At 44.5% G+C, this 20,121-nt stretch overlaps 1 protein-coding gene across 24 annotated transcripts in view; it reads left to right on the top strand.

Annotated features, from left to right (window-relative positions):
* The window catches only part of VWA3B (von Willebrand factor A domain containing 3B), a 211,733-nt gene that overhangs the window by 62,573 nt on the left and 129,039 nt on the right, over positions 1–20,121 (top strand). For 17 of the 24 annotated variants that reach the window (XR_016395339.1, XM_089922672.1, XM_089922671.1 and 14 more), the window contains one exon: positions 19,992–20,117. The exons of 2 other annotated variants lie outside the window; for them this stretch is intronic. Coding sequence is in view for 21 of the 22 variants with exons in the window: in XM_089922672.1 (XP_089778798.1) it covers positions 19,992–20,117 (126 nt within the window). In the remaining variant the exon portion in view is untranslated. 5 more of the 24 variants (XM_089922686.1, XM_089922685.1, XM_089922687.1 and 2 more) reach the window with 5 other exon arrangements.

The raw sequence follows: 20,121 nt of genomic DNA, 5'->3' as shown, positions 1-20,121 counted from the left end.
GGGCCTCTCACTGTTGTGGCCTCTCCCGTTGCGGAGCACAGGCTCCAGACGCGCAGGCTCAGCAGCCATGGCTCACGGGCCCAGACGCTCTGTGGCATGTGGGATCTTCCCGGACCGGGGCACGAACCCGCGTCCCCTGCATCGGCAGGCGGACTCTCAACCACTGCGCCACCAGGGAAGCCCTCACTGAGTTTCTTTAAGATTATTATTTTGAATTCTTTTTCAAGTAATCTGTAGGTCTCCATTTCTTTGGGGTCAGTTACTGGAGCTTTATTAATTCCTTTGATGGTGTCATCTTTGCCTGATTCTTAATGATTCATGTAGCCTTGCATTGGTATCTGTACATTTGAAGAAGCATACACTTCTTCCAGTCTTTACAGACTGGTTTCCATAGGTAAAAACCTTCTCCTGTCTGTTCCCTGGGCTGATGGACTACCTCTGAAATCTCAGCTGTGCTGAGTTAGACCCAGTTATATGGCTGTTGCTGGGTCTGTAGTGGGATCTTCAGTTGGCAGGCTTGTTATCAGGGGCTGGGACAGGTGTGGATCCTGTCTGGTCTCTGGGTGAATGGGACTGCCTCCAGTACCTTATTCAGTAGGGTGTTCTGGGATAAGGATCCTCTTCAGGTTCCACAGTTGGGTCCTTAGACAGCAGGTCAATTACTAGGTGTGCAGGGGGCATGGCTCTCACTAGATCCCTGGGAGGACTGATGCCTGGTCACTGGATGGGCCCCTAGGTGGGCAGGAGTGGCCCTGGACCATGGCTGAGAGGGGCTGGAATGGGGCCCCAAGGTTGTTTGAGATTCTATAGCCATGTTTGAGGTCTGCAGACCTGGCCCTGGAGGCACATATGTGTATATCTCCCACCAGGTCCCTGGGCAGGTTGGGCTCAGTGGTGTGGACTGAGGCTGGGAAGGCCTGGAACTGAGTATATGTCCTTTTCAGAGTCTCTTGGAGCACAGACAGTAGTGTGTACTACTGGGTCCCTTGCTGGCAGGTCTGCTGGTGGACTGAAGCTGTGTTGAGGTTGGAGCCCAGTACAGGGCCCTTCTGGGGGTTCAGACTGGAGAGTCTCCCACTGGGGCCCTGGCCCCTAAGGACTGCTGGCAGATGGAGGCTGTGAGGGGGTTAGAGGCAAGTATGGGGCCCTTTCTGGATCTCTGGGGGTATAGACAGGTATTTCTCCTGCAGGATCCCTGTGCCAGCAAGACTGTGGACAATGGCTGGGATGGGCTGGAGCCCAATTACAGGGCCTCTTCAGAATCTACAGTCTGACTGAGTTTGGGGGCTTACCTCCAGGGGCTCCCAGACTGTGGCCAAGAGGGGCTAGAACTGGTTCACGGGCCAATTTAGGGTCCACAGCTGGGACCGAGGGCTGTATGTCTATCACCTGATGCTCGGGTGAGCATGGCTCCTCCTGGGTCCTGTGGCATATGGTGCTGGAGACAGGACCAAGCCAAACAGGGCTGTAGTCAAGTTCTCAGGGGCACAAAGCTGTTTCTGTTTCTGTAGCGGGGAGCATGGTTGGTAAGTCAGCAGCATGGGGCAGACCTGCCTTCTCAAAACACCTCTCCTTGGTCTTGGACTTCACAATCTCCTACCTGGATCCCAAAGCTCCTATGAAGACACTTTCAAAGCTCCTATGAAGGCACTTTTGTCTGTGGGTGGTTGCCAAATTATTGTTGTTGAGGCAGGGATATGATCAAGGGATATCTTGTTCAGCCATTTTGCTCCAAAGGATTCTTTTTTTTAATCTTTAAATCCACTAAGTCCTAGGATATGTCTCAGCGTTGACTGCTGTGGTTGGTATTCCCTGGTATGTAGTGTGCCCTTTAATATGAATATCTAAGACTTCTATTTCAGGCAAGTTTCCTTGAATTATACTTTAAAATACTTCTTCTGCTCTGTTGTTTTATTTATTACTATTTTTAAATTTAACAAATACTTGGACATTGCTTGGAATATGCCAGGCACTGTTCCAGCCTCTTATCAAATTTTAACCCACTTAAACTTCCTAACAGCCCTATGGAGTAGGTACTAACATTATCCTCATTTTAGTGACGGGGAAACCAAGAAAGAAAGTGGTTAAGAAACTTGTCCAAATTCACATTCACTTCATTGACATGAAGTCAAACACTTCATTTTCTTAACCGTTGTGCCAGGCTGGTTTTCTTCTTTGGTGACTCACTTTATGTATAAAGTATGATAGCTCTCCTTTGACTGTCTCCTATTATTTTCTCTCTAATGTTTTCATCTTAATTTTGTGATTTTTTTTTCTTCTTCCTGTTATCTTGCCGTCACATTCTTGAGTTTTTGCATGTCTGCTTTGTTTTCTTCCTTCAAGGAGATGATGGCTTCATATATATTTTTAAATTCATGGTGAAATATTGGATCATAATTTTCATGTATTCCCTGATAACGTTTTTAGTGAGTGTTATTCATCTCTTGGTAATTTTGCTGCTCTTTCCCTCATTTTTTTCTTATGTTCTTCTTTGGATGCTGTGTGCTGGCTTCCTCTTTATTATTCACCACTGAAAGGACACAAGATAGGTATCTGCTGGTGGTTCATATGGGAGATGGTGTGGGGAAGGGGCTATGCTTCATGGCTAAAGGCACTCTTCTTTGCTGTTACTGAGAGTGGTTCCTGCAAATAAGTTTTCTCTGGGTGATAGTTTGTGATGCTCTCCCTCTTGCCTTTCTGAACCAAGTTGGCAGACCCCAACAGATAAATGGGCAAAAGAAGTTAAATACAAAAATGTTCAATTTCACTACTGTTCACTACTAATTGACATTAATTTCTTTATCAAAGCAAATTCAGCTGGAAACAATGAGATATTATTTTTATGCTAATTCAGGTTCAGTGAAATGGGTATTTCATATACACTGCTGATGTGACTTAGATTGTCTTAAAACTTTTTTTGGAAAGCAATTCAGTGTGAGACATGGCCCCAAAATGTTTAATCATGTTGATCCGGTATTTTCACTACTAGAAATCTATCTCCCCCAGAAGTCTAAAGTACAGAAAGAAATACACCACCAAAAAATATATTCACACCATTCACTTATTAATCTTTCTTTCTCCACTGATGTATGTGGATTCCTTTGCAATATATCAATATTACATTCCTGTATGTGATGGGCTTGCCCTGGGCCATCTACTCTGCTTCATTGCCCTGTCGCACTCTACTCTTGATTGGTAATGACCTTTTCACATTCAATTTGTTTTTCTCTCTGCCCTGTATATTTACTGTAGATGTGAAAAATGGGTTTGATGTTATCCGAATAAACCTTCATTTTGTGTATTGCTGGACTGAATATTCTAAGTGGTGAGCACGTATATTCTCGGTTTCTGTGCTGTCTTATTCAACACACACTTTTTCAACACACACACATGTGAGCACATGTATTCTTGGTTTCTGTGCTGTCTTATTCAACACATGCTTTTTCTCATACTATACACTGGCATTTAAAGCTTTTCATTTTTTGCCCCCAATATATTTTCCTTTCTTCCTTTCTCTTTTTTCTTTTCTCCACTCCTCCCCTACTCTGTTTATTAGTATAGATTTGGGTAGGTCCAGTGATATAATTAGAAAGCAAATAAAAGATTGAGTTGTGAGGAGACATTCAAGATGGCAGAGGAGTGAGACCTGGATATCGCCTTCTTCCCCACAAATACATCAGAAATACATCAACATGTGGAACAACTCCTACAGAACACCTGCTGAATGCTGGCAGAAGACCTCAGACCTCCCAAAAGGCAAGAAACTCCCCACGTACCTGGGTAGGGCAAAAGAAAAAAGGAAAAACAGAGACAAAAGAATAGGGATGGGACCTGCACCAGTGGGAGGGAGCTGTGAAGGAGGTAAGGTTTCCATATACTAGGAAGGCCCTTCGTGGGCAGAGACTGCGGGTGGCGGAGGTGGGGAAGCTTCAGAGCCACGGAGGAGAGCACAGCAACAGGGTTGCAGAGGGCAAAGCGGAGAGATTGCCGCACAGAGGATCAGTGCCGACCAGCACTCACCAGCCTGAGAGGCACGTCTGCTCACCCGCTGGGGTGGGTGGGGGCTGGGAGCTGAGGCTCAGGCTTCGGAAGTCGGATCCCAGGGATAGGACTGGGGTTGGCTGCATGAACACAGCCTGAAGGGGACGAGTGCGCCATGGCTAGCCGGGAGGGAGTCCGGGAAAAAGTCTGGAGCTGCCGAAGAAGCAAGAGACCATTGTTTCGGGGTGCACGAGGAGAGGGGATTCAGAGCACCGCCTAAATGAGCTCCAGAGACGGGCGCACACTGCGGCTATCAGCACGGACACCAGAGACGGGCATGAGACGCTAAGGCTGCTGGTGCAGCCACCAGGAAGCCTGTGTGCGAGCACAGGTCACTGTCCACACCTCCCCTCCCGGGAGCCTGTGCAGCCCGCCACTGCCAGGGCCCTGTGATCCAGGGACAGTTTCCCGGGAGAACGCACGGTGCACACTGGTGCAACGTCATGCCAGCCTCTGCCGCAGCAGGCTGGCCCCACATTCCATACCACTCCCTCCCCCAGGCCTGAGTGAGCCAGAGCCCCCGAATCAGCTGCTCCTTTAACCCCGTCCTCTCTGAGCGGAGAACAGACGCCCTCAGGTGACCTACACGCAGAGGCGGTGCCGAATCCAAAGCTGAACCCAGGGAGTTGTGCAAACAAAGAAGAGAAAGGGAAATTTCACCCAGCAGCCTCAGAAGCAGCGGATTAAGTCTCCACAATCAACCTGATGTACCCTGCATCTGTGGAATACCTGAATAGACAATGAATCACCCCAAATTGAGGCGGTGGACTTTGGGAGCAAGATATCACAAAGAAAGAAAACTACAGGCCAATATCACTGATGAACATAGATGTAAAAATCCTCAACAAAATACTAGCAAACAGAATCCAACAGCACATTAAAAGGATCATACACCGTGATCAAGTGGGGTTTATCCCAGGAATGCAAGGATTCTTCAATATACGCAAATCAATCAATGAGATACACTATATTAACAAATTGAAGGAGAAAAACCGTATGATCATCTCAATAGATGCAGAAAAAGCTTTTGACAAAATTCAACACCCATTTATGATAAAAACCCTCCAGAAAGCAGGCATAGAGGGAACTTACCTCAACATAATAAAGGCCATATATGACAACCCCCCAGCCAATATCGTTCTCATGGTGAAAAACTGAAAGCATTTCCACTAAGATCAGGAACAAGACAAGGTTGCCCACTCTCACCACTCTTATTCAACATAGTTTTGGAAGTTTTCTCCACAGCAATCAGACAAGAAAAAGAAATAAAAGGAATCCAAATCGGAAAAGAAGAAGTAAAGCTGTCACTGTTTGCAGATGACATGATACTATACATAGAGAATCCTAAAGATGCTACCAGAAAACTACTAGAGCTAATCAATGAATTTGGTAAAGTAGCAGGTTACAAAATTAATGCACAGAAATCTCTTGCATTCCTGTACACCAATGATGAAAAATCTGAAAGAAAAATTAAGGAAACCCACCCATTTACCATTGCAACAAAAAGAATAAAATACCTAGGAATAAACCTACCTCTGGAGACAAAAGACCTGTATACAGAAAACTATAAGACACTGATGAAAGAAATTAAAGATGATACAAACAGATGGAGAGATATACCATGTTCTTGGCTTGGAGGATTCAATATTGTGAAAATGAGTCTACTACCCAAAGCAGTGTACAGATTCAATGCAATCCCTATCATACTACCAATGGCATTTTTCACAGAACTAGAACAAAAGATTTCACAATTTGTATGGAAACACCGAGTAGCCAAAGCAATCTTGAGAAAGAAAAACAGAGCTGGAGGAATCAGGCTCTCTGACTTCAGACTATACTACAAAGCTACAGTAATCAAGACAGTATGGTACCAGCACAAAAACAGAAATATAGATCAATGGAACAGGTTAGAAAGCCCAGAGATAAACCCACACACCTATGGTCACCTTATCTGTGATAAAGGAGGCAAGACTATACAATGGAGAAAAGACAGCCTCTTCAGTAAGTGGTGCTGGGAAAACTAGACAGCTACAGGTAAAAGAATGAAATCAGAACACCCCCTAATACCATACACAAAAATAAACTCCAGATGGATTAAAGACCTAAATGTAAGGCCAGACACTGTAAAAGTCTTAGAGGAAAACCTAGGCAGAACACTCTAGGACATAAATCACAGCAATATCCTTTTTGACCCACCTCCTAGAGAAATGGAAATAAAAATAAACAAATGGGACCTAATGAAACAAAGGCTTCCGCACAGCAAAGGAAACCATAAACAAGATGAAAAGACAACCCTTAGAATGGGAGAAAATATTTGCAAATGAAGCGACTGACAAAGGACTAATCTCCAAAATTTACAAGCAGCTCATGCAGCTCAATATCAAAAAAACAAGCAACCCAATCCAAAAATTGACAGAAGACCTAAATAGACATTTCTCCAAAGAAGATATACAGACGGCCAACAAACACATGAAGGAATGTTCAGCATCACTAATCATTAGAGAAATGCAAATCAAAACTACAGTGAGGTATCAACTCACACCAGTCAAAATGGCTATCATCAAAAAATCTACAAACAATAAATGCTGGAGAGGGTGTGGGGAAAAAGGAACCCTCTTGCAGTGTTGGTGGGAATGTAAATTGATACAGCCACTATGGAGAACAGTATGGAGGTTCCTTAAGAAACTAAAAATAGAACTACCATACAACCCAGCAGTCCCACTACTGGGCATATACCCTGAGAAAACCATAATTCAAAAAGAGTCATGTACCACAATGTTCACTGCAGCTCTGTATACAATATCCAGGACATGGAAGCAACCTAAGTGTCCATCGACAAATGAATGGATAATGAAGATGTGGCAATTTATACAATGGAATATTACTCAGCCATAAAAAGAAATGATATTGAGTTATTTGTAATGAGGTGGATGGACCTAGAGTCTGTCATGCAGAGTGAAGTAAGTCAGAAAGAGAAAAACAAATACCATATGCTAACACCTATATATGGAATCTAAAAAAGAAAAAATTGGTTATGAAGTACCTAGGGGCAGGATAGGAATAATGATGCAGATGTAGAGAATGGAGAATGGACTTGAGGACATGGTAAGGGGGAAGGGTAAGCTGGGTCGAAGTGAGAGAGTAGCATTGACATATATACACTACCAAATGTAAAATAGATAACTAGTGGGAAGCAGCCACATAGCACAGGGAGATCAGCTCGGTACTTTGTGACCACCTAGAGGGGTGGGATAGGGAGGGTGGGAGGGAGATGCAAGAGGGAGGAGATATGGGGATATATGTATATGTATAGCTGATTCGCTTTGTTATAAGTCAGAAACTAACACACCATTGTAAAGCGATTATACTCCAATAAAGATGTTTAAAAAAAAAAAAGGATTGATTTGTATCAGCAGTTTGCTTACTGCAGCTTTCCTTGCCAATGTATTAAAAAGCCTTTAAAAATTTGGACCAATTATATTGCCTTTGTGCCTATTATCAATTCAAGATTTAAAAGGCTAAAATTATTCTCTAAAGTTTCCGAAGTCCTTTGGACTACTCCAACTCAGATTAGTGGAGACTGGATAGATTAGATAAACACATAGCTACAAGTTCTTATTTCATTTAATTTTGATGTGTGATACTTGTTGATAAATAGCTATTTGTAGGAATCTGCATTTCTTGGAATGGGTTTGATAAATGAATTGTAATAGTATCTACAAACAAGTTAATTATGTGTGAATTTTAACAAACTTTTAGGCCTCATATTTTGGGGCAAATCCTTACATCATCCTCTTCCCCTGAGATAGCAAAAAGTAGTTGTAGGCTGAGAACAATTTTGTCTTGTTTCTTGCTTCCTTGCAAAGACAGCAATAGATACATTGTGTACAATCATTTCTTTATTCTGTGCCTGCTTTGGATTCTTATATGTACTTGGAAGAATTTCCCCCCCAGATTGAATTTTTTCCTGTCTGCTCATTTTCCCAGGACTGCTCTTTTTGGGCGATAGAAAGCTTTTCCAGTGTTTTGACACAGGCAATATGTACTGCCTAGGGTGGTACCTTAAATAGTGCATTACATTAAAATGTTTTTCTACATTACTTCCTAAGAGTTCCTGGGCAGTTTTCTTTGGCTGTCAGGAATATTTAGAGAGAGGACAGGAAGAGGACTAAGGTTCACGGCACCTACTGCGTCAGCCCCGCTGAGCTCTTGTGCATATGGTGGTGCCTGCCCACCTCAGGAATCAAGAGTAAATTGCCTCTCACCTCTGATTCTGTGGCCAGGTGCTGTCCAAAGACCTTCCCCTGGATTTCTGAGAACTCTTAGGGGAGGGGGGATACCCTTCTATTCTCCTTGCCCCCTGGGATCCTCTGTTTGCCTGGCGCTGTGTCTAGTTTTTCCATGCTAGTCTGGGTGAAAATTCAGCTCCTCTCTTTATTCCCTCCCACCATCCTCCTCACATACTCTTCATTAGGTGTGATTTATTTTTTTAAAAAATTTATTTATTTATTTGTCTGCGCCGGGTCTTAGTTGTGGCGTGTGGGATCTTTAGTTGTGGCATGCAGGATCTTTTTAGTCGTGGCATGTGGGAATCTTTCAGTTGCGTCATGCATGCAGGATTTAGTTCCATGACTGGGGATCGAACCCTGTCCCCTGCATTGGGAGTGTGGAGTCTTAACTGCTGGACCACCAGGGAAGTCCCCACCAGGTGATATTTTAATAGCTGCTGCTGAGCCACTGGAGGAGGAAAGAGTGACATACATTCTCCCTGGCTCCTCCCTTCTGTTTCTTCCTTTTGCCTCCTGAAGCTTCTCAACATTTCTTTTCAAGAGCAAAGCCTGCCACTGAGTCTCCCCTCCAAGCCTGACAGCTGTGTCTTGTCCTTGGGGTTCATTGAGCTTCTTGGACCTGCTGGTTTATAGTTTTCATCAAATTAGTAATACTTTCGCCATTATTTCTTTCTCACAGGTCTACAGGTCAACTGCAGATTGATTAATTGAGGAGGGACGTGTCCTCCTTTAACTAGTGCTCTCCAGGATATATTTCTGTTGTGGCAGTCAGCATGAGCAATGAGCACAAGCGCCAAGCCAAGCCGTGCAGCCCTACTTACGGCCTCTGCTCATGTCACACCCACTCATATTCTGTTGGCCAAAGCAAATGACATGACCAAGTCCCACATCAAGCAGATAAGGACATCTACTTCCCTCACACTGAGGTGGGGAGGGAAATGAATATTTGCTAAACAGTAATGCAAGCTCTCACAATGTTTTGTTCTTGCATGGTTCTTTTTCTGGCTCTGGCAAACGGTGTTTGCTGGGAAGTGAATCAACTTTGGAGTCAGACCTGGATTCAAAACCTAGTTAGTTTTGCCACTAACTACTTGTGTGACTTTAGGTAAGTTACCTAACCTTTCTGAGCTATGTTCTCTTAGTTGTAAACATGGGAAAATTCACATTTACCTCTTATGATTGTTGGGGGAATTAAGGCATATAACACCCATGGTAATGTTTAGTACAAAATTGACATTCCATTAATATTAGTTTCCTTTTAGGATTCCAAGTGGGCTTTTATTGTAGACATTGGCTCTAGAAAGTAAAATAATCCAACAGGACAGTGAGCATTTTCAGACTAGTTATGATACTAACCAGCTTATTCGCATGCATAGGGATGGATGGGAATCGGAATTTGGAAGTAGGAAGTGAATACTGTACTGATTAGCTGCGTCCCGATTGGAGGTGGATCCATTTCCAAGGTTTATGTTAAGGGTAGGTGACCAGGACCTTTCTAGAGGAAATCAGGAGCACCTGTTCATCTGCTAGCAGTGGTACCTAGGATTATGCTGTGGGGCCCTTTCTGGGCATGACTTTCCTCCATAGTCCTTCCATATTGTCAGATTAGGCGCAGTGAGAGGTGTGAATGGTGCAGGAATATTTGTCAGTTGGACGTGGTAATTTTCAGTTCTCGGAAGCTTTCATGATTGGATGGGATGGATTGTTGTGCATGGGAGCTGGGTTATTGCTGACTTGGGAAGGAACTTTAACTGCTGGTCCTTTCCAGGGACTGTATCTTTAAGGGGTACAGTCCTAATTCCATGGGAAGCTGCTCCTTAAGTTAGCAAAGCCTTGTGGGCCCAGAGTGAGGGGTCTACGTAGTGGTCTGGGGGCTCCCTCTCAGGAAGGAAAAAGGCTTCTGATCTCTAGGGTTCGGAGCAGACCTCATCTTTTACTTTGGTTTTTCTCTTCCTGTTTTGTCCTCAACATTTTAATTAAACTGAAATAGTAAGTATGGACTGAGAAAATCACATTAGAGTAAAATTTTTCACTGAGGGCCTGGCACCAGCCTAAACAAAAGTCAATAATTTTGGCATTGATGTGGCCAGCTCAAAATCCGGACTCATTGGTGAAGCTGACAGTGGACTCATTTTCCATGCCAGGCTCTTCAGAGTTGAGAATGCAAGACATCCAGTGGTAGGATGAGCACCCAGGCTGATGGCCGTGGTTGGAGCTCTGAGCTCCCACTTCAAGCCAGAGCTGGTATCTTATACCAGAGGGGGAGGAAGGGGAGGGGAGGGAGAGGGAGGGGAAGGAAGAAGAAGAGGCAGATGCAGACACTTGAGGGGCAGTCTTAACTTTAGCGTGTTTCATATGTACAACCACAACCCACAGCTCAGGACCCCCTCATGGTTCCAGATCAGGGTTAGGCAGCTGAACACCTTTCACTTCTAGCCCCATCTCCCACCATCAGCCATCATTGGTAGATCTGTGATCGCCTCTTCCTTCTGAGCCTGGACTCCCCTCGGCCAGCTCAGCCCAGCATGCTGGCCAGCCTCTGCTCCTTGAGCAGAAGCGGCAAATAGGTTCAGTGTGATCATCACCATATTTTGCTCATGGGGTAAGAGAAAGACTGCAATTAATAAGTAAAAAGGAGTGAGTTTTGGAAAAGATGAAAACTCTAATTTGAAAAGATACATCTACTCCAATGTTCATAGCAGAACTATTTACAATAGGCAAGACATGGAAGCAACCTAAATGTCCATTGGCAGATGAATGGGTAAAGAAGATGTGGTACGTATATATGATGGAGCATTACTCAGACATAAAAAGAATGAAATAATGCCATTTGCAGCAACATGGATGGACCTAGAGATTATCATACTAAGTGAAGTAAGTCAGAGAAAGACAAATATGATATCACTTATATGTGGAATCTAAAAAACGGATACAAATGAACTTATTTGCAGAACAGAAATAGACTCAAAAACATTGAAAACACACTTATGGCTACCAAGGGGGAAAGGGTCGGGGAGGGATCAGTTAGGAATTTGGGATTAACAGATACACATGACTATATACAAAATAGATAAACGGCAAGGGGTTACACTGTACAGCACAGGGAACTATATTCAATGCCTTGTAATAACCTATAATGGAAAAGTATCTGAAAAAGCATATACACACACATATATGTATAGTATAACTGAGTCACTTTGCTGTACGCCTAACATTGTAAATCAACTGTACTTCAATTTTTTCTAAATGGGGAAAAAAGGAGTGAATTTCAGGTAATAGGAAAAGACAGTGTTTTTCTGAGAGTGTTTTTGTTTGTGTCCAGCACTTCTGGCAAAATGGTGTTAGAAAATCTGTTCTGCTCAACAGTATTATTCTGAAGTCCAAAAATGGTGTAGTTGTAAAAATTTGTTGATTCTACCTTTGGAAACTGCAATTTTTTGTGTGTTGGTGGAGAAAAATGCATGAATGAAACTCAGTATTACAAAACCAAAATTTATTTGTTTTAAGGTATGTTCAGGCTGACAGGCTGAAGGAGAATAAACAACCAAGTCCTCATTCTTGGAAGACACTTGTGATCTTTAATTAGATATTTAAAGTTTGCTGGCCCATCACTCAGGCTTGGCTTGGCTTCTTTGTGTCTAAGCTCTAATTTAATATAGAAGCACTGACTGGTGCCTGTTTATGGGCTACTGAGAGCAGTTCTCTCAGAGGTCTCCTTTCTGCTCCCTAGAACTCAGTTTAATTCAATGGATGGAGCTGGAGCAGCTGCACTTACAAAATTGCTGCCACATTCCAGTTTACAAGGCTGAGACTTTGTCTCCGAAGTCCTGCTCCTTCTAATAATGGCTTGCCTTGGATTTCTTGAGACAGTCCTCTTGTTGGCAAAGCATTTATGAAACGCCTTCTGTGTGCTTTAGTGTCTCACTAGGGGTGAGGAGGAGATTCAGAAGGAATAAAAGACAAGTTTCCTATTCAGGGAACCCTAAACTCTTAGGATATCAATTATGCTTCTGCTTGATGATTTCAAAGTTGCTCCTTCACAAAAAGGAAGAGATGTATGTATACGTATAGCTGATTCACTTTGCTGTACAGCAGAAACTAACACAACATTGTAGAGCAACTATACTCCAGTAAAAATTAATTTAAAAAAATAATAAAAGTGGGAAAAAAACGTTGCTCCTTCCCATCACAACTGCAGGATCTCAGTTTAGGATTTAAGACTTGCCCACCTACACTCAACCCTCTTGTTCCCTTAGTTCACACCCTCACCTAATGTGTAGGAAGGTCTAGTTTTCCCCACCAGAGAGTAAGTCCCTTTAAGGGCAGGGACCCCCTGTATTTTTTTCCCCCATAGTGGGTTTAAATCCTGGGTTCCTTGTTTATTCTTAGCCTGTCACCAGGACCCCTGCACTGCTCACTGGAACCCTCTCTTGGCACCGGGCCGTGGTGGGCTCAGCCCAGTTCTTTAGTCAACAAGATAATCAATCTCTTAGAATCACACTGAAATAATCAAGTGGGTTCAGACATCCTGCATCACCTAACAAAACATTGAAGCATAGAGAAATCTCTGAAAAATCTTTTAAAAATTAACTTGAATTACTAGGAAAAAGAGCTAGTGGAGATTTCTCATTACATTTGAATACGCTTGTTCTGGTTTCAAGGTGAGGGATCGACTCCACATATATTATTTGAAAGTGGAGCATTGTGCTGAGCTCTGGGGTTACAATGATGAAAAAAGGGGGTCCCTCTCTTCAAGAAGCTGATGTTCTGGAGCAGCCTACAAGGTGTCAGGGATGTACCAAGGAGAGTAGTTACAAAAAGGGATAAACGTAGTTCTGTCCTCAAAGTAATAACAGTTTGATAAGGGATGCAGTATGACGATAGTAGAAGCTCAACACTGGAGAGCTCTCAGAGTTAGTAAAACCCATTGGGCCTGCCCGTGGGTGACCGCCAATCCCAGCGCAGGTAGATTACAGCTAAGCAAGCAGGTGTGCGCTACAACTCAGCAGAGTGCAGCATTAGGTCCTGACCTTGGTGATACAGCTCACCAACCATCATCGTCTACAGATCAGAATTACAAACTGGGTGGTTTCCATACCAGGAAGAGATGAGCCTATAAGCCCCTTGAAGGAAACTAAAAGCAACCGGTACATAACAGGTGAGGTTTGCTTACACAAATCCTGCATTGTGGTAATTTTTGAGGATATACAAGGACAGTGCTCCACATGGGAAGAGTATGGGGAGGGGGAGTTGGAGACAGACAGACCTGAGGCTGAAGTCTGACTTCATCACTTATTAGCTGTGTGGCCTTGGGCAAGTTCCTTAACTTCTCTGAACCACAGTTTGCTCATCTGTTAAGTGGGAGTGATGAGCCCTACTTGGGTGATGGCTGTAAGAACAAATGAAGTAGTATGTTTAAGTGCCCAACATAGTGACTGGCACATAGTAGGTACAAAGTCAATTTTACTTTCCCCCCCTTCCTCCCTCTTTTTGTATCAGCAGGAAGCAGCCATTATGAAATACATCTAAAATAAACGACACTCTCAGAAATAGTAGAATATCATGAACCATATCAATGAGAGTGGCCTGGAACGGGATCTGGAAGATGGTATGTCAAGGACTCTCTGACACCTTGAAGGTCAGACACAAAAAAGAGCTCTGACTCTTTAGGAGCATTTCTTTAGGGCAGAAATAGGGACATCAGCGTATTAGAATACCATTCCCAGAAATCACCCAACTTTTTTGTTTTTTCTCCAAGCATATGCTGGATAGAAATAATAGAAATAAAAGCTTCGCAAACTTTTGTTGCAAGAGAATCACGGGGATGCTTGTAAGAGTACGATTTCCTGGATTCCCACCCTCAGAGTGAGTCTGGGGTGTGGCCTAGGAATCTGCATTTTGATAAGCTGATTGGGGGTTCTGACACAAGTTCTGAGGACCACACTTTGGGAAGACCACCCTGGAGGGGGAGCCGCTTCAAAGCTCACACTGTTTCCTATTCACTCTGTATTTCCAGTGCCCAGATATCATGGGCGTTGATTGAGTTTTGTTGAAGAAATGAATGAATGATGACTCTCCGAGAAGATGTCCTGTTGTGAAAAGGATATTTTTAAATGATTGGCTTCCTGGTTTCTAGGTTAGTCTCTTGTGAGTTTAGAGTGAAATAATGAGTCTCCTAAAACTTACTCATTCCTGAATGACCTGGCAGAGCTGGGAAGAGACCCCTCTATGTGAGTGAGACCCAGTCCCCAGTAGCCCACGTGACCTACCATCCCAAAAACGGGTTTCCATTGAGGGCAGGAGGCAGAGCAGATGCTAGCGTGGGATCACTCCCGCAAAACAACAGTCCTAGCCTTACTGTTTCTCTCTTGGTTCAGAGTTGGTTGACAGAAATCAGTGAGCAGCCCTGTGAGCATCTTATAATCCTTTTTGGGCACTGTAAGTCCCTTAGAACCAAAAGAAGTGCAGGCCTTTTATGTGATTAGGAAAGCTGAAAAACAAAAACTTTGATAAATTTGCTCTAAAGGAAACTCATAAAGTTCCTTTGAATTTACCATTTCATTAAAACACTTAACCTTTGAGTTGGTGTCTTCTGAACGGCATTAGCGATTCTAAATAGAATAGATTTATCCAACTAAACTTTATTCGTGGGCATTTGGGGCATTTTCTCTTTAGATATTGATTCTCTATTCTTGTGCCTGTGTCTTTATCACCTGTTTGCTAGTAGCCCACAGAGTCTGGGGTCATGCTTCTTACTGAGTTTTGTGGAACACTTGCTCTCTACCATGGGGAGAAGAGTTATGGTTTATATACAGGTTTTCTATGTGAATATTGGACAATTAGACTGCATTCCATTTGCATTTTACAGTGTTATACTTAGAAGAAAGAGGCCCCAGGAGATGGTACCGTAGCCGCCTATTAAGAGTTGTCCATACTTGATATTTGAAACTGCTTTTAAGGCATCATGATGTTTGTGAAACACATATATTCATTGTCCCAAGAAAACATTAGACATTTATCAAGATGGTGAAATGACTCTATTTGCTTTAAATTAATTAATGGTTAATTTCCATAGGGCGAGACTGAGCAAAATATCTTAATATGTAATTAAAACAAGGAACTGGGAATGCTTCCATTACAACAAAAACTACTGATTTCACCACTTTCAATCCCTTTATGGATGTAATATACACCCTTTTACCAGATGCATATTGTAATTTTAGGTCTCTGGGGATTTTAATTACCTCATTGTTTATTATTATTTTTAAATGTTATATCACTTTCTGAAAATAGAGGTGCTGTGTTTTCCTGAAAATACTGCCTTTTATAGTCATATTCAACTCTTTCAGATCCTCAAGACTGAGTAGGCATTTAGGGCTCAGGCAGTCAGCAGAGTCTCCACCCAGGGGGGCCAGTTCTTCCCCCAGGAGTCCCGGGCGATGGGGAAAGGGCCACAGCAGGACTCAGGGGGTGGCCTGGGATTCACGGTTGCTGAGGGTGGTTTTAATTTAATTTAATAGCCCTTCCCTTCCTGCCCCCGGTATTGCTAATATTTCAGATATGGGGGTGAGGGGGTGGGGACCTTGCCTTGCTGTGGCACGAGGACCTAAAAAGAAATGACTTACTGCTCTAGGGCATGTCACTGTTAATGTCTGGAACACCTAGGGTATAGCCATATGCTCAAACGCTATAAGTCTGTTACCATTTAGAAGAGTGTCTTGCATTATTGGGGGTTGTCGGTTATGGGACAGAGCAATCCCTTGAGGAAAGAATGCATTAGGTGCTCCGTCATTGTTTCTTTGTAATGAAGAAGAATGGAAAGAAGGAAGGATAGGAGTCCTTACTGGAAACCCTGGACCCGCCGCTGAGTGGTGAGCTGTGCTGTAAGGAGCTGCCTACTAAAAGTAAAGCCTCGTGTTTGTGAAGGAGTGACTTCACTTAGCCTGAACTCAAGGTCTGGATACACTAATTCACCCTCTCTGGCTGATGCTTCTTTATGCTCTTTGGAATTGGAGGTTGGCCGGCCAGGCAGCCAGGAATTGCACATGGCGCCAGCCTCTTTAATTGCGTGTATCCCGGCAGGAAAAGCACCGAGAGCAGTGGCTGTGGCTGGTTCATTTCATGGGAATTGAAAAGGAACGGGAGGCAGATGGCTGTTTCCTGGGGCGGCGGGGCAGAGTTTGATGGTGGAGTCAGGCTGCTGCCTTGAATGAAGGGTGGGGCTGGGTGAGTGCAGTGGAGGGCTCCGAGCCCCCTGATAGGGAGCACGGAGGAGTGCAGGGGCCCTGGAGGGCTGGGAGGATGGTGCTCTTACATGGTGGCAGACTATTAGAGGGGTGTCATGGTGGGGGCCTTGAACCCTGGATTTGAGTGCCAGCTCAGGGTTCACTGGCAGTGCCCACCCACCGCATATACTAAGTGCTCAACAAATATTTGCCACGTGAATAGATGACTGACTTGGACTCTGACAACTGGACTTTATCCTACAAGTGAGACAAGCAAGATTTAACAGGGAGGTGGTGTTTGGTGGCAGGTGGGCTCTTCCCCTGACACATCAAAACGTATCTGGCCTGGGTCTCCTTCATATGTTAAACAAGCCAGTCAGTACCGGGTGCTGACAACAAACAGCAGCTTGATGTGACATCACCTCCAGCTAGTGTCAGCATTCCGTGAGCCTTCAAGTGGTCACCACAAGGCCTATGGGGGACGTCAGGGGTTGGGGTGGGAGGGGGCAGCTGGGGTTGGAGGATCTTTTAGGACACCTGGGTGTCTGTCTGAGGAACCATATCCTGTCTCTGTGCGCGGCAGGATCCGCTGTGGTTTCATCTCCTTTCTGGTTTGGCCTCACAAAGCTCTCTGAATACTGAAATCTCCTGTGCCTTGTCCTCCACGCTTTCTGTTTCCAGTGGGGCTGTCCCCCTTGGCTGCAGCCGTCTGATTTCCCAGCTAAGCTCCTTAGAAATGACCCAGATAAAAATGGCAGCCCTTCCTGACTGCCTGTCGAATAACTTGAAATAAAACCTCTACCTTCTAAGTTAGGCTTTTTTTTTTTTTTTTTTGCGGTACGCGGGCCTCTCACTGTTGTGGCCTCTCCCGTTGTGGAGCACAGGCTCCGGATGCGCAGGCTCAGTGGCCATGGCTCACGGGCCCAGCCGCTCCGCGGCACGTGGGATCCTCCCAGACCGGGGCACGAAGTAGCGTCTCCTGCATCGGCAGGCAGACTCTCAACCACTGCGCCACCAGGGAAGCCCTAAGTTAGGCTTTTTATTGCCTGTGGTTTTTCTTGTCTGCTAGCTGGTTTTGTTTCATTATGTTTTGTTCTTAAAGCAAACCAAGTTAAATGGGTAGTTTTGAGTTGTTTTGTTTTCTGATCACCAGCGTAGGAATCTGTAGCTGCCTGATTATAACGACTAAACCAGTGGAGTGAGAGTCTGATGACTGCTTGCTCAGGAGAGCACATCCCAGGTCACTGCTGCCCCTTAAACGCACTTTCCTGTCCTTGGATCAGCCAGCGGCAACTGTATTTCCTTGGAAGTTTTTCCTTTGAGGCTGAAGGAGTAGTCTACTCCTTCTTAAGATGTTATTGACAAGCCTGGGGGAGATGGAAAGCCTTGACTCATTTGAAACTTTTAAAGAGAATTCTGCTACTTAACACTTCCAGGCTAAAGCAAGCAGCTGGAAGCCAGTTTTGCTTTCACAGGATCAGAAAATCCTGGGGGCTCCAGGTTTGCAATGGGTAGCAGCCTGCAATATTTTTGGAGTTCCAGCGTGGAGCTGGGTACTCATCACGTTTCACTCCTCGGGCTATTGATGGCTGTGGAGCCCTGGTGGCCATCCATCTCTGTCAGGGCTTGTCACTTGCTTCTTAATAAATATAGCTATTAATACTCTCTCACTTGATCTGGCCAACTTCAGGAGGGCCAGAGCTCTGGTTTCCCTTAATTCCGCCCCACCCTTCTGGACTACATTTTAGAAGTCAGAAACATCAACTCTGGTCTGCCCTGGTAGCTTAAGGTCAGTCTTTTGGCCCAGGGTGGACGAATCTCCTGGGGCGGCCCCTACACCTGATGGCTACTCTCTTTCTCTGTGGTCGTGGGATCTCAGGCATCTGTGGACTGCTAAGTGGGATGCCATCAGCAGCTTGGGTAGGGACCTCTGTAAACCAGCCGTCCCTTTTCCAGGACACCTAGTCAGGGTGGCTGAGTTGGTACAGTTACACCAACTTGGGTTTGACCCCCTGCTCTGCCACTCTTGAGGGTATGACCTTGGACAACTAACTAGCTCCACCTCAGTTTACACAGCTGGGAAATGGGGACAGGAATAGAATTTGCCTGGAGAATTGTCGTGAAGAGAGATGAGAAAATGTTTCGAAAGGCCTAAGCACAATGCCAGGCACGTAGCAGGTACCCCAAAAAGGTATTTATCATTAGAGAATCGGGACTCAGCTTACTTAAGTAATAACAGCATCCGTGTTCTCTGAGCCGACTGTACACAGTCTGTGAAGTAGATTTCTTGTGCGTGTTTGTTTTTAAATAAACTTTTATTGGAATGGAGTCTTTAAAACTAGAGAATACGTCTGCTAAATTCTTGTCTGAGCAACCTTTTAGAAGCACCCCAGAGCAGGGACCCCCCTGTAGCCCCCACGATGCCGTGAGTGGTGCCAGGCTGGCGGCTGGGCCCGCGGCTGCCACTGAAAATGGGTGAGTGGCATCTTCTAAGCACGGTTGCCTGTTGGAGTCACTGCTGGCCTCGTATGCACAGCGGGCTCTGGCGGAGAGAACTGTAGGTTCACATACAGTTGTAAGAAATAACAGAAATGCCCACATGCTCTTTACTAGGTTTCCCCATGGTAGCATCTTGCAAAACTATAGGACGGTATCACAACAAGGATATCGATATTGATGCTCTCAGGATACCACCCCAGGTTCCCACGTGTTGCATTTTATAGTCATACCCATCCGCCTCCTACACCCTCCTTAACCTCTGGAGATTACTAATCTATTAGAGCCAGGATCTTGGTGGAGGCAGAGCCTCTGTCCCAGCCTTGGACTTCTTACCCATGGGATGAACGTCTATTGACTGATTGCTAAAATGATATAAATGTCTATATTAATTGCGCCATATCATTTAAAAAATGTCATACAGCCAAACCAAACCCTTAACTGAGACAGGAGAGGTCCAGAAAAGGAGGCCAAAGAATTTTTATTACATTAGGGAAAAATAGAGTTGTGAAGGTGGTTTCAAAGAAGCAGGAAATCTCGGCTTAATCAGGAAAGGTGAGGGGTTGTTACTTCCATATACCGTTGCGTTTCCCTTGCCCACAGTGATCACCCTGGCTTTTATTGGGTGCCTTTGAATATTTTTATTCTTTATCTTATTTGAGTATTATCAATAAATTCATCTTAATATACACTGGCTGCCACAAATATTTACTTTATAAGGATTTATTACCTCCTAAGGTCTGCATTTACGATTTCTTGAGATGACAGCGTTTTCTTAGGGATCTCACTTCTGAATCTCAGAAAGACGTTAGTGGAGCAAATGGAAGAGGGTGTTCAGAAATATTCTGGAAACTTGGCTGGGCTGTGCCAGGCTTGCTAGGACCACCAGAGCATTCTGGGGCCTTCCACAGCTGCCTGCTCACACGTGTTTCCCTTCCAGGAGCTGGGGTCAGAGAGGACGTGTTTCTCATCTGGAGGGAGATGCAGGAAGCCAGCAGCACGTTGGCCCAGATCCAGAGTCTGGTGGCTGAGCCTCCCAATACCGACGTGGCCACAACAGATCACGGTGG

This window comes from Delphinapterus leucas, chromosome 13 (genome assembly GCF_059928025.1).
Source record: "Delphinapterus leucas isolate spDelLeu-1000000601 "Yukka" chromosome 13, BTC_Dleu_Yukka2, whole genome shotgun sequence".
Taxonomy (NCBI): domain Eukaryota; kingdom Metazoa; phylum Chordata; class Mammalia; order Artiodactyla; family Monodontidae; genus Delphinapterus; species Delphinapterus leucas.
Note: the sequence above shows the minus strand (reverse complement) of the source record. Positions and strands in the feature narration are given on the sequence as shown.